Genomic DNA, 14,957 nt, shown 5'->3' on the forward strand with positions numbered 1-14,957 from the left:
GGACTATTGACATCAACTCTTCTTTGAAAACCTGGTAAATTTCTGCACTAACACCATCTATCCCGGGGCTTTTATTTTTGGTGGGAGACTTTTAATGACTGCCTCCATTTCACTAGGGGTTATAGGTATATTTAAATTTTTAAATCTGATCTTGATTTAACCTTGGTAGGTGGTATATATCAAGAAAATTATTATTTCTTTTATATTTTCCAATTTGGTGGAGTACATGTTTTTAAAGTATATCTTCATAGTTTTCGGATTTCCATGATGTCTACTGTTGTGTTCCTCTTTCCACCTCGAATTTTGTTAATTTGGATTTTCTCTCTCCACCTTCTAGTTAATTCGGCATAGAGTTTGTCAATTAGATTGCTTTTTTTCAAAGAATCAACTCTTGATTTTATTGATTTTTTTTTCTGTTTTATTGATTTCAACCCTGAGTGATTATTTTTGCCATCTACTTCTTTTGGGTGTGATTTCTTCTGTTTGCTCTAGAGTTTTCAGGTGCGCTGTTAAGTTACTAATATGAGATCTCTCCAATTTTTTGATGTAGGCATGTAGTACTATGAACTTGCCTCTTAGAACTGCCTTCCTTGTTTCCCATAAGTTTGGGCATGTTGTGTTTTCATTGTCATTCAATTCTAGAAAGTTTTTAGTTTCTTTCTTAATTCCTGTCTTGACCCATTTTTCATTCACTAGAGAGTTCTTCAGTTTCCAAGAGCTTGTAAACTTTTCATTGTTTCTGTTGCTGTTGAGATCCAGCTTTAATCTGTGGTGGACTGATAGGATGCAGGGAGTTAGTTCAGTTTTCTTGTATCTTTTGTATCCAAGTATGTGGTCAGTTTTAGAGAAAGTTCCCTGAGCTGCTGAGAAGAAGGTATGTTCTTTTGTGTTTGGGTGAAATGCTGTGTAAACATCTGCTAGGTCCATTTGCTTTATGATGTCAGTTAGATCCAGCATTTCTCTGTTGTGTTTTTGTCTGGATGACCTGTCTATTGTTGAAAATAGGGTATTGACATCTCCCACTATCAGTGTGCGAGGGCCAATATGTGATTTAAGCTGTAGTGGTGGTTTTTTTTTTTTTTTTTTTTTTTTTTTTTATGAACTTGTGCACCCCTGTTTTTAGTGCATAGATGTTAAGAGTTGCAATGTCCTCTTGGTGGATTTTTCCTTTGATGAGTATGTAGTACATTCTCTATCTCTTCCAATTAGTTTTGGTTTGAAGTCTAGTTTTTCAGATATTAAAATGGCTACACCAGCTTGTTCCTAGGTCCATTTGCTTAGGATATCTTTTTCCATCCTTTTACTCTGAGATGATGTCTGTCCTTGATGTTAAGGTGTTTTTCTTTGATGCAGCAGGATAGACCCTGTTTTTGCATCCATTCTGTTAGTCTGTGTCCTTTTAGTGGGGAATTGAGACCATTGATGTTGAGAGTTATCCACAAGCAGTGTTTGTTGATTTCCATTATTTTGTGGTTGTGGTGTGGGTTTTCCCCTTTGTGGTTTTTTTGTTTGTTTATTTTGTTTTTGGGGGTGTGATTAGCACCTTCAGGTTGAAGTTTTCCTTCTAGCTCCTTCCATAGCACTGAATTTGTAGACAGATACTGCTTAAATTTTTATCATGGAACATCTTTCTTTCTCCATCTATCGTGATTTAGTGTTTTTTGCTAGCTATAATAGTTGGGCTGGCATCTGTGTTCTCTTCAAATTTGCTTAACATCTGTCCAGGCCTTTCTGGCTTTTAGAGTCTCCATTGAGAAGTCAGGTGTAATTATAATAGTTCTGCCTTTATATGTTATGTGATCTTTTCTCTTGTAGCTTTTAATATTCTTTCATTGTTTTGTATGTTTAGTGTTTTGATTATTAAGAGCTAAGGGGGTCCAGTCTATTTGGTGTTCTGTATGATTCTTGTATCTTGATAGGCATCTTCTTCTTTAGGTTAGGAAATTTTTCTTCAATAATTTTGTTGAAAATATATTTTTTTTAAGATTTATTACTTTATTACGTATACAGTGTTCTGCCTGCATGAATGCCTGCAGGCCAGAAGAGGGCACCAGATCTCATTATGGATGGTTGTGAGCCACCATATGGTTGCTGGGAATTGAACTCAGGACCTCTGGAAGAGCAGCCAGTGCTCTTAACCTCTGAGCCATCTCTCCAGCTCCCTGAAAATATTTTCTGTGCCTTTGACCTGGGTTTTTCCTCCTTCCTCTATTCCTATTATTTGTAGGTTTGGTCTTTTCCTAGTGTCCCAGATTTCCTGGATGCTTTGTGCCTGGATTTTTTTTTTAGATTTAACATTTTCTTTGACCAAGGTATCTATTTCTTTTACCTTGGCTTCAATGCCTGAGATTCTCTCGCCCATCTTTTGTAGTCTGTTGGTGAGGTTTGCCTCTGAGTTTCCTATTTGAGTTCACAATTTTTTCATTTCCAGTTTTCCCTCAGTTTGGATTTTCTTTATCAATCTTATTTCCACTTGTAAGTCTTGAACTATTTTCTTCATTTCACTCCACTTTTTGTGTTTTATTAGTGGATTTATTCATTTTTTTTCTTCCGGGCCCTCTAACATATTCATAATAGCTGTTTGGAAGTTCCTGTCTTGTGCTTCAGCTCTGTTGCTTTTCTCAGGGCCTGCTGGAGTGGAGACAGGCCTGCTGGAGTGGAGACAGGCCTGCTGGAGTGGAGACAGGCCTGCTGGAGTGGAGACAGGCCTGCTGGAGTGGAGGAGACAGGCCTGCTGGAGAGGGCTTGCTGGTTGGAGTGGAGACTCGTTGTCCTGGTTGCTATTGATTGTGTTTTCACTGGTGTGTAGGCATCTGGGTTTGGCATGGTTGTAATTCTAGGTGCTGATATCTGGGCTTGTCACTGTTGGGTGCATGTTCTGTTTCTTGGTTTCTAACTTCAGAATTATCTCCAGAGTGACTTTCCCAGTTAATCTCTAGAGCCTAAATCTGTAGTATTTATCTCTCTTTCAGTGTCAGCTTCCTTCTCTGCTCCTGGGCTCTGTTTGCCATCTTGCTATTCCCAGGAAGACCACCACTGAGTCTCCCGAGTGTGACTCATGGGAGGAAGGACACTGTCAGGCATCAGGAAAGACTCGAGTGCTCTCGCTGGTACTTCTGACACACGGAGGTGCTCAATACATCTTTGCTGACTGATTGGATGCATTAAGGCCTTCCTTCCCAAAGGTCTTCCATGCAGTCTGCACACCTATAAGGGTGTACAATTCCCAGGAACTGTTGCAGACAAGTTCGCTGCAGGCATGACGTCAGAGCTGAACTCCTTTGGACCACTGATAAGAGCAAAGCCACTATCAGTCATTAACGAGCGTCTGGACAAAGGAGGCAGTGACAGAGAAAGAGAGGAGGAAGAGACCTAGGAGCCAGGTCAAGGGCACTGAGCCAAAGGCTGGGCCAGGAGCGACTGCAGGTTCAGAGGGGGCGATTCCAAAGGAGCTGTGAGAGACGCTGCTCATCATGTATTGGAGATAGAGGCCATTTATCAACTCCCAAGCCTTCGGTGGCTGCCCATGTCTGTGAATAAAGACTGTGCTTTTTGGTGTGGCATTTGAGAGCCTTAATTCTGTCTCCCTTTTCACCCCGTCCACGTTCATTCATCTCGGCCAGGCCACACCTTCTCCACACACTGGGTGCTGCCCCTTCTCAATCCCTAATCTGCCGTTCCTGAAGTCTGGAATCCCTCCCCTCTCCCCCCCACAGGCCAACAAAACCCCACCTTTCCTTCAAGACTTGGGGAAACACTGCCTCTAGATGAAGTATTTCTTGCCATCAGAAGGAATTTCTTCATGCCCTCTGAACTTAGTCACAATATATCACAAATTAACAGCCCTAGCAAGTGCCTGTATCTGTTCAGAGAGGAAAGAGTTGAACTAAGTTGCAATATCTTGTCTTTTAAGTGTTAACACTTTGGGTTCTTACAACATTTTAATTTTTTTTCTTAATAGCCTTGTTGAGATATAATTTACACACCCTTTAGTACTTTTCAAAGGCATGATATTTCGTTACACCTTGGTGTGCATGTAAGAAACATACAAGAACATTCCATTCCCCCTGTTTAACACACAAACAAAACAAGTCAACAGGACCAGGAGGGGTGACTTGCTAAAGCCACGTGGTAGGCTAACTGCAGAGCTGGTTCTAGGGCCTCAGTTTCCCTGTCTGTCAAATACAGGTGAGTATTTATGAGCTCCTTCACGTGACCATGCCGAGGCTGTGGAGGGGGTTGAGCAGATAAGGAATGAAAAGTGCTTCAGAAATCGGAATGGAAGCAAGAAAGTGCCCATGGGAGGGCATGTTGTTTCGTGGGTAAAGCCGCTCCTCCAGTCTCCTGTTAAAGTTTGGACCCTCTCTCCCTCAGGCCATGTTTTCCACTAACCGTGGGACCGTTGGAGGCTTCTTCCTGGCAGGCCGAAGTATGGTGTGGTGGCCGGTAAGTTTTCTCTAAAAAAACTTTTCTTTTTAATCTTTCTTTTTAAAATTATTCACTTTTTGAGATTATAATATAATCACATATTTTCCCCTCCCCTTTTCTGCCTCTAAACACTCCCTCCTTGCTCTCTTTCAAATTTATGGCAACTCTTTTCAATATATATATATATATATATATATCCCTAAATATACCCTGCTTGTTCTGTATAATGTTAATTGCATGTATGTTCTCAGGGCTGAGTACTTGGTGTTGGATACCCGGTTGGTGTGTTCCACCTGAGGAAGACTATTTCTCCTGCTCTCAACATCCCTTAGCTGTTTGTAGTTATTTGTGTAGGGTTGAGGCCCTGTGGTGTCCTCCATCCACTTGACATACCTATTACTGTTGTCTTTGTTCGGCTCATGTTTGGGCAGCCATGTTGGTGAGACTTTATGGGGGTAGCTTCTGACATTACTAGGAGACACAATTGCAAGGCCAATTCCCTGATCCGGTGGCTCATAATTTTTCCATCCCCTCTTGGGCACTGTTCCTCGGGTCTTAGGTACAAGAGTTGTTCTGTAGATGCACTCTCGGGGCTGGGCTCCACAACTCTGTATTTTGATTGGTTGTGGGTTTTTTTTTTTTTTTTTTTTTTTTTTTTTTTTTTTTTTTGGTTTTTCGAGACAGGGTTTCTCTGTGTAGCTTTGCGCCTTTCCTGGAACTCACTTGGTAACCCAGGCTGGCCTTGAACTCACAGAGATCCGCCTGCCTCTGCCTCCCGAGTGCTGGGATTAAAGGCGTGTGCCACCACCGCCCGGCTGGTTGTGGTTTTTAGTAATGGTTGCTGTTTATTGTAAAGAGGAGTTTTCTTTATTCTTTCTTTCTTACTTTTTATTTTTATTTTTTTTGTTTTTCGAGAGAGGGTTCCTGGCTGTCCTGGAACTTGCTTTGTAGACCAGACTGGCCTTGAACTCTCAGAGATCTGCCTGCCTCTGCCTCCCCAGTGCTGGAATAAAAGGTGTGCACCACCACCACCTGGCTAAGGGGAATTTTCTTGATGAGGGGTGAAGACTGTACTTATCTGTGGGTATAAGGACAGATATTTAAAAATGTAGTTAGGGATTATGCTTATTTAGTAAAGTTGTAGGTCTTCCCTCAATATCCATGACTTCACCAGCCCTGGCGCGGTGGCTGGGTTTCCAGGAAAGACCCCCTTTCCCCCCTGTGGAGTAGTTCCTAAGTCTGACAAGACAGCTCTTAGTTACCATTAAGGTATTTGTGCCACCGCTACAGCCCTGGGGTATCAGGCCACACTGGTCATGGCTGTGGTTCATAGGTGTCACAGCTGGGTAGGGCTGTTTGTTCCCCTCCTTTGGAAGCTGGCATGGCTCCTTTGGTGCCATGAAAGCTGTCCTCAGGGAGGGGCTTTCGGGTCAGTTTCAGCTCCGGGGCCTTTGGGCACAGTGTCTGAAGCACATGGTGTCTTCAGCAATGGGAACTTACCTTCCACCTCTGTGGGGGGACCAAGGACAATAGGAATAGTCTAGAATGTTTTGGAGTCTCTTAGACAACCACACCCAACTCAAAAGAGGGCTTGGGTGCTGGGGTTTTGGTTAGGTGGCCTTTGGCTCTCAGAGGGAGCATTTTTCTTCATATATTCTGGATAGTAATCCTCTGTCAGATGTATGATTGACAAAGATTCTCTCCCATTCTGTGGGCTTTCTTTTGACCTGGTTGATTATTCTTTAGCTGGGCAGAAACTGTTTAATTTTATGAAGTCCCACATTTTAGAAGTCCTGACTTCTTGTAACACTCCTAGAAGGTAAATATCATCAACCTTAGTTTATAAGAAAAAAAAAAAAAAAAGGAAGCTACGATATGTGTAAAATTACCTTGATCTGTGTGGGGTTTTGTTTTGTTGTGGATAACATGGATTAGGTTTTGAATATTTTTTTTTACCATGATGAAATTATATCTCTTTATATAAAAAATCTTAGGGCTGGTTTACTTGGGGTTAGATCTCAGTTTCTTCCTTTTTTCTTTCTTTCTCTCTCTTTCTTTCTTTTTTTTTTTTTTTTTTTTTTTGAGATGGGGTTTCTCTGTGTAGCCTTGGCTGTCCTGGAACTCCCTCCATAGACCAGGCTGGCCTTGAACTCACAGAGATCCACTTGCCTCTGCCCTCCCAAGTGCTGAGACTAAAGGTGTGCACCACCACCACTTGGCAGATCTCAGTTTCTGATCTTTGGGTCTTGAGGAAACCTGTGAGGGTGGAGGCAGGGGATGCACTCCTTTAGAAGGTTTGTGTGTTAGGGCAGGTCTGGGTTGCTGAGGGTTGGCTGAGGGAGAGCTTAGTCCCACCCAAAGCAGGGAGGGGTCAGTGTTTTTGTGAGGTTCCCGGGGCATTGTTTCCTTATACACACCATAGGATTGGATTGTTCTAACAGAGGAGCATGGCATAGAAGTCGTTACTTCCTGGGTGACGCTGGCATTTGATTTTTTTCTTTTTCCAACCATGGTTTCCTTCTAAGGCTTCATAAGACCATACAAATGATTCTAGGTGGCTGGACCTTATGAAAATGAGAAGTGGCTCAGCTGTTAAGAGCTCTTGCCTCTCTCGTGGAGGACTTGGCTTCAGTTCTCAGCACCCACATGGTGGCTCACAACTGCCTGTGACTTCAGTTCCAGGGGATCTGATGTACTCACATGAATAAAAAAATTTAAAAGATGGTTTCTAAAGTTGTCTGTGTATCAGAATTACCCGTGACAGCACTGTGCAGCACCCCACACTGTGCCTGGCCAGCAGGTCATGAATGGGACTGTTAGGACAGAAGGAAGGCCGAGAGTGCCCAGGCAAATCCCTTAATTGCCATTATACTGGGTAGTGTGCAGTGAATACTGGAAACTGTTGCTAATGAGTCCCTTAAGTTAACTTTCATGTAGATAATGCGAATAAAACCTGGTTTATACCCACATTTATTTATACTATTAAAAATCACCAATTCTGGGGCTGTAGAGATGACTCAGAGGTTAAGAGCACTGGCTGCACTTCCAGAGATCCTGAGTTCAATTCCCAGGAATCACATGGTTGCTCACAACCATCTATAGTGAGATCTGATACCCTTTCTGGTCTGCAGGCATACATGCAGGCAGAACATTGTATATGTAATAAATAAATAAATCTTTAAAAAAATTTTGTAAGTCACCAATTTCAGTTATATAGGAACCATGTTCTAAAATGGGTTGATGATGAGTTATAGTAGTAAAAATAGAAAGACATAGAAATCATGATTAACAGATTTATTCACTTTGGTTGTGTCTTGTAACAATCCGTGGCATGCTATAGGTTAAATTCAGGGTGTTTTCCTTTCTTCATGTCATTCAGTATGTCTTTGTGAATCTTTGTTTTTAACTACATGTATATGTATAATGTGTAACTGTGTGTGGATATGTGCACATGTGTTTGGGTGCCCACAGAGGTCAGAGGCATCAGGACCCCTTGAAGCTGGTATACAGGCGGTTGTGAGCTGCCTGATATGGGTTCTGGGAACTGAACTCGGGTCCTCTAGAAAATCAGTGTGCATCTCAACTTCTGAGCCAACCCTCCAGCCCCCATGGTATGTTTTTTTTTTTTTTTTTTTTTTAAGATTTATTTATTTGTTATGCATACAGTGTTCTGCCTGCAGGCCAGAAGAGGGCACCAGATCTCATTACAGATGGTTGTGAGCCACCATGTGGGTGCTGGGAATTGAACTCAGGACCTCTGGAAGAACAGCCAGTGCTCTTAGCCTCTGAGCCATCTCTCCAGACCATGGTATGTCTTGATGACAGGTGGGATCTTAGATGTAACAAAACGAAGTTTTATCATAAGTAATGTTTTTTTTAATCTATGTTCACTATCACCGTAGGCACTGTAGAATGTTTTGGGGTTACTTACTCCCCAAAAACTCAACTCTTTTTTCAAGGGGGAATCTGCTAACATTTTGTTTAATGATAGGGATCTATTGACTTAAGAGAGCTTTAAAAACCGATAGTTTAGAGGAAGACTAATCCAGGCAGTTTCTTTTCAAAAATTTAAAATGGTTTATAAACACCATCACATCACACAGCTGTAAGAAGGAATCAAAAGAAAATGTGGTTGCATGGTGGTGGCACATGCTTTTAATCCCAGCATTTGGGAGTCAGAGGCAGGTGGATCTCAGAGTTTGAGGCCAGCCTGGTCTAGAGTGAGTTCCAGGACAGCCAGGGCTGCACAGAGAAACCCTGTCTCAAAAAACCAAACATAAATAAATAAATAAACAAACAAATAAATAAAAATATGGCATGCATGAAAGTACACATTAAGGACTCCCTTCAAAATTGAAAAGTATTTTAAACAGCACCCAAATTATATCTTTAATTTCCTCTTAAGGTAAATTAAAAAGTCAATTTAGCCTATCATTGGTTCCTAAATCCGTAATTAGAATATCAGTTCTCAAATAAGCTGACCCAAGGGCCCTCAGAGAAGCGGATGACTCTCACGCGCTGATAGTTGTCTCCCCCTGTGGCTTTGGTACACGCCACCCGACGGGACCCTTGACTCCCTTCATCTGCCTTTACAACAGTTGCTTTCCAAGCAGGAATTGTAGGTAGCCGGAGAAACTTCAGGAGGAGCCATCTGTGTTGATTGATTCTGGGACAGGAAAGGCCTAAGTGTTCCCCATGAGAGTTAAAGAAGTCAAAGTCTGGACATCTTTGGGTTTAAGGGGACACTGGGACAGTGGTTATGACCCATGAAGGAAACAAAGTTGGTACCCTGCCCTGAGCGCAGAAGTGAGGGACAGTCAGAGGGGTCGGGCAAGGACTCCACCGGTGACATTAGAGTGAGTTTAGGCAGGAGATGGGCAGGATGGCTCCCAGAAGATGAAGTCGCACTTGAGGCAAACCAGAGCCACCTCATCGGGGTGACATGAAGCCACAAGTGGTGCTCACTGCACTGGTCGTTCAGGAACCCCTTCTGCGGCACTGTGATCCGACCCCTTCCCGACAGAGTTCCGAGGGCTTTGCTGTAAAGATTGTTGGAAGGATGTGGGAAGTGAGAGCGTTCCAGGAAGCTGAGCTTTGAGGGGAAATTCCCACTTCTTCATCCGAGATAACCGGCATTCTGAGAAGTGAGGCCCTAATTGGTAGGTTGGAGGAGGACCTTTGTTTTAGAGGGAAGTATGGGCACACCTGTGCATTGGCAGAGCTGGTTCTGTGGAAGCGTCAAGTACATGAGTCACTGCATGGCTTGACCAGGTTTGCACAGAGCCAGGACCCCCTGTTCTTCTGGTCACTCAGGTCTTGAGACAGACATTGATGGGGCCAATAGTTATAGTATAAGATTAATCTGAAAACCAAGACAGGTTTTCAATTAGGGCTAGAAAGAAACCCCAATGAAAATTATCCTTAAGGAAGAGGGCAACACCTCAAACTTTTAACTGTCTTAGGAAATATACCTGATTTTATTTTTATTTTATCTATCTATCTATCTATATATCTATCTATCTATCTATCTATCTATATATCATCTATCTATATCTGTTTCTACCTCTCTCTATCATCTATCTATCTATCTATCTATCTATCTATCTATCTATCTATCTTTGTCTCTATATTTTTCTCTCTATGATCTATCTATGATATCTATCTATCTATCTATCTATCTATCTATCTATCTATCTATCTATCTCAGTCAGGGTCTCACTTTGTAGCCCAGGGTGGACTTGAATTCAAGATCCTCCTGCCTCAGCCTCCTCAGTGCTGGAATTACAGGCATGCATCTTCATGCCTTGTTTAATTTTACTTTTAAGGTAAGTCTGAAACCTAACCAACAGACTGAAGTTCAACCTTTTACCATGCTACCAGGGGGCTAAAAATTGCCTAGGGAAAACATGGCAGGCTGTTGACATGGGTGCAGGAGGTCATGAATTCAGAGAGGCAGAGCTGGAACCAGGAAAACTGACACAGGGGAGGCAGAGAACAGGCTGAGGGATAAAGTCCCAGGAAGAAGAAGCATGAGGGAATGACAAGTAGCTGGCCCTTCAGAAGCCTGGGAGGAGTGATTTCTGTCTCATTTGCCACCCTGGTCGACTCTGCTCTCTCTACCTGCATGAAGCTGCCCGTGCCCGTATTTATCCTATTACTGCGATGAGGGCTCATCCTTTCGTTTTTGTAAGGCCCTGCACCGCCAATAAACACCTGATGTAAATACAGGCTCTATAAAAGAAAGGGAGGAGGCAGACCTGTCTTCTGGAGCACTGGGATGTGTCCTGCTCTCTGGTGCAATGGCCTCACAGTGGCTAAGAGTAGAGGAAGCTTAGAGGGTGCAAAGCCTTTCTAAAACGGTTCCTAATTTCTGTCCCTGTGAAGAAAGGGAAGAAAAATCATTGCCATTATATCTTTCAGTTTCATGGATAAAACTGGAAGAGTAAACCTTGTCCTGATGAGGGTGTCTGTAAAGTCATGCCATACCAGACTGCTTGGGAAGGCCTGGTATGGGCCACTTCTCCACTGTCTCAGGCCATTTATTTATTTTTTGTTTTTCGAGACAGGGTTTCTCTGTGTAACAGCCTTGGAACAGCTGTCCTGGAACTCACTCTGTAAACCAAGCTGGCCTCGAACTCACAAGAGATCCGTCTGCCTCTGCCCCCCAAGTGCTGGGATCAAAAGCGTGTGCCACCACTGCCTGGCCCAATTTATTTTTTCTGTTTGAATCAAGTATTGGCAAATTTGGCACTTCTCGCAGTGAGATTTCCTTTTCAGTGAACGTTTTTGCCCACCGCCAGCTTCTGCCTTCTCAGACCACCTGGTTCCCTTTTTCTTCCTCTTTTTCCTCTCTTTGTTTCTTCTCATTTTCTTCTCCCTCCACCTTCTCTCCGGCTCCTTGCTCTTTCTCTGGCATCCTCCATGTTGAAGCCGGTTCCTTCCTATGTTTTTCTATTTTTGGTTTAGTTTCCTCTCGAGAGCAGCCTCCTCCCCACACCTTCCTTCCTTCTGCTCTCCCTTCCCTTTTCTGCTTTCATTTTGACTAGGGTCTCACTATGTAGCCCAGGCTGTCCTCCCTCGGACTCTTGAGTTCTGGGACTTCAGGCAGCTACCACTCCGTCAGGCTCAGCATCATTATTGTGTCTCGTCTGCAGACCCACACCTGGCTCTGAGGAGCGTCTTTGATTGATGTGTGGCCACCTCCTGCCCCGTGTGTTCTTTGTGTTTCCAGGCTTCAGGGGGCCAGTGTGTAGCCAAGTTTCTGCCACTGAGTCATTACCTAATCTTGTGGCCTCTCATTTCCCACTGGCTGTCTTCCTGCTGTTTCCTAACAGATTAAGCCTTCTGCAGTCAGAAAAGGCAATCAGAGTAATAATCAATGTTTCAAGTTGGTTGAAGCGGGAGTCGTGCAGCTGAGATAGACCATCCACGTCCTCTGAGTTTCCCTCGACTACCAAAGGCATGTGGCATAGAGTCAGCTGCAGCTTTATGTAACTATGTAAACTCGATATTACAAAGATAATTTACAATTAAGAGCAAAGATTCTGGAGCCAAGCTGCCTGTTCAAAACCTTAGCTCAATGCATTCCTACCTGCAAGGCCCTGGGCGACTTTGTCTTTCTGTGTCTCAGTTCCTTCAGTGGAAACAATAGAGATCATCGACCTACCTTGTAGAGATACTTTATTTGTTCTTCTTGTTGTTTTGAGACAGAATCTCACGTAGCCCAGGCTGACCATGAACTCCCAAATCTCCTGCCTCAACCTCCCATGTGATGATGATGATCATTATGACCATTGTAATAGTTTTTTTTTTTTAAATAGGGTCTCACTATGTAGCCCAGGTTGGCCTCAAAATCACCATTTGCCTGCCTTAGTTTCCTGAGTTTTGAAATTATAGGCATTCACACCCACACCTTATCATCATTATTGCATCTTAGGTTTAGGTCTCCCTCTATTAGCTCCATCTTCAATCATTCATTCAGTTATTCATTCATCCATTTATACATAACTCTTTCATTCATTACACTACTGCATGGTGTTGCCAGCCATGAGGCTGATTCCATGATAGGAGCTTGTAGATCACTCATACACATCACTCACAGCTTTAGAAAATATTTGTAAGGTTTCAGCAGGAAATGTATTTGAATCAAGAGTGGGTAGGACAGAGCAGGATGCTCCTTAACCTGCAAAAGCAGGCTGGGGAGACCTTTCGGAGGCCAGGGCTTTTAGGCCAGGACCAGATGGCTCATGAGGGGCCAGCTAGAAATGAAAAGTGTTGATGGTCTGGGTATCCCAGCCACCCTGAGCTGATTCTGCATATGTTACATTGTGTCCCATAAGTATTCATAATCATTATGCATCAATTACAAATGAAAAAGAATAGGAGAAGGCATCCATTTGAAAATCAGAGGTGAGAAATTAAAAAAAACACACACAAAACACACACACACACACACACACACACACACACACACACACACACACACACAAACCCAACTCTCCTAAAACTTCCAAATGAAAAATCTGAAAATCTACCACTCTACAACCAACTGACCAGCCTTCAGAATGGTCAACGGCCCTGGGGTTGGAAGGAGCATGAGATCTTTGAAGATCTAAGTGAGGACCAGTGTGGAAGAGACACCGTGATGGTCGGTAGCTCATGCCCTCTGAGTGGGGGACCCTGAGCCACTAATGAGTCCAAACACAGGCTCATCTGGATTGGGGGCTGCCTTGTTGGTGTGAGCTCTTGACCTCTACTGCCATTGAACGACCTCACTTGCCTTTTGTGCCAAAAACCATTGGGAAACACCAGGGTTGGCAATGGTTTCCTGTTTCCTACCTCTTTGGGCCTTTGAGTAGGGAGAGATGTGTACAGAGGTAATGACTGGAAGACGGGCATTGTTTCTGGGGACATGAGCTCATCCAAAGTAAACGGAAATTATGATGACTTGAGCGCGCTTCAGTCTAAATGTTTGCCAGAGGTTTGGAAATAAAATATTCTGAATCTATGAGCCTTACCTTATTTTCTGTCCAAATAAGTACTATCCCTGAGAGATGGCCAAAGTCAAAGGTTAAAGGTCAAATCTCTCCAAACTTTCCATGTTGAGAAGAGATGTCTTTATCCCAGCACTTGGGAGTCAAGGCAGGAGAGGATCTCTGTGAATTTGAGGCCAGCCTGGTCTATATAGTGAGTTCAAGGCCAGCCAGGGCTACAAAACTAAACCAAACCAAACCAAACAAACCAACCAAACAAACAAACAAAAAAGCAACCTCAAAACAAACAAACAAACAAACAAACAAAAAAGATGCCAACCAAGATTAACCAGAATTCCTGAGAGGAAGAAGGAAGGCTGGGAAAACAAACAATTGAGACAAGCCTATGCTATGCCAGAGTTCCCAGAGATGGACAGAAGGGTGTTACTCCACACTATCCCTCTAGGGACATTGGGAGAGTGTACCCTGGAAGGAGGGGGGAGGAAGCCAAGTCAGTGTGATGCTGTGTTCTCTCCCTGGGTCCGTAGACTTTAGCCCCCTTCAGTTATGGAACTTTGGACAAGTTATTCTGTAACCCCCAGGCTCCTCCTCCCTAAACATGAAGATAGGAAGAGAATAACCCCAGCCTTACAGAGCTGTTGAGGGCACTCCGTGAGATAAAGGCCTAACAGAGACATCACATAAGTTAGTGTTTTCCTTTCTGTCTTATCCAGGATGGTGCTCTCAAAGAGTGGTACCCAGGGCAGCAGCACCAGCAAGATCTGGGCCCTTGTTAGAAACACAATTTTTCTAGTCCTAACCTAAACTTACTGAGTCAGAAACTCTGGGGGTGTGCCCCAGCAATTCGTATTAATTAACCTTAAGATGATTCTGATGAGAGTTGCCAGCTTTAGCAAGATATAGGATGATATATTTAGAAGATATTGGGTGGTCAGTTAAATCTGAATTTCAAACAATCAATACACTTGTAGTATGAGTGTATGCCAAATACTGAGTAGAGCCTATTTATATACTAGCATAGTTACCTGAAATGCAGAGGTGAATGCATATTTCACGTCCTGGGGTAGCTCATGTTTGAGTTATCACTGGATGGGTATGTTTAGTATGACCCAACGAATAGAGAGGAGGCCCTGGGACTCTTGGTGTCCTTTAAAGGGGAGGACAGACTCAAGAAGCAGAGAGCCAGCTCCAGATACTGGATGTGTTGGGCATGACATGGCCTTTAACAAAGAAAGCAATTGCCTAAAGTTAGCTGAGAACATTTTCCTTTTGAGCTATGATGATCTTGTTCCTGAAAGGAAACATCTTGGTGTCTTTCAGGAACTCCAGCGCAGTCTATAAAAACATACTCTGGTAACAGTAGTATTAGTACTTCTCCACAATGGCGTGTCTTTGTAGGGAAGACTGTCTCAGTGACTTCTTGCATCTGCCACTTCACATCCGACAACGCCTTATGAGGGAGACTGAGAGTCTTCTCTTTCTCTCCCCCTTTTCTGTTTTGAGACAGGCTCTCACGCAGCCCAGGCTGGCCTCAGA

General features: G+C 43.3%; 1 protein-coding gene across 1 annotated transcript in view; it reads left to right on the forward strand.

Moving 5' to 3' along the window:
* Slc5a1 (solute carrier family 5 member 1) overlaps positions 1-14,957 on the forward strand; it is an 83,358-nt gene that overhangs the window by 10,899 nt on the left and 57,502 nt on the right. The window contains exon 2 of the mRNA XM_028870736.2: positions 4,375-4,446. Within this exon, the coding sequence (XP_028726569.1) occupies positions 4,375-4,446 (72 nt within the window). The remainder of the gene's footprint in view (positions 1-4,374; positions 4,447-14,957) is intronic.

Source organism: Peromyscus leucopus, chromosome 7, assembly GCF_004664715.2.
Source record: "Peromyscus leucopus breed LL Stock chromosome 7, UCI_PerLeu_2.1, whole genome shotgun sequence".
NCBI classification, from domain to species: Eukaryota; Metazoa; Chordata; class Mammalia; order Rodentia; family Cricetidae; genus Peromyscus; species Peromyscus leucopus.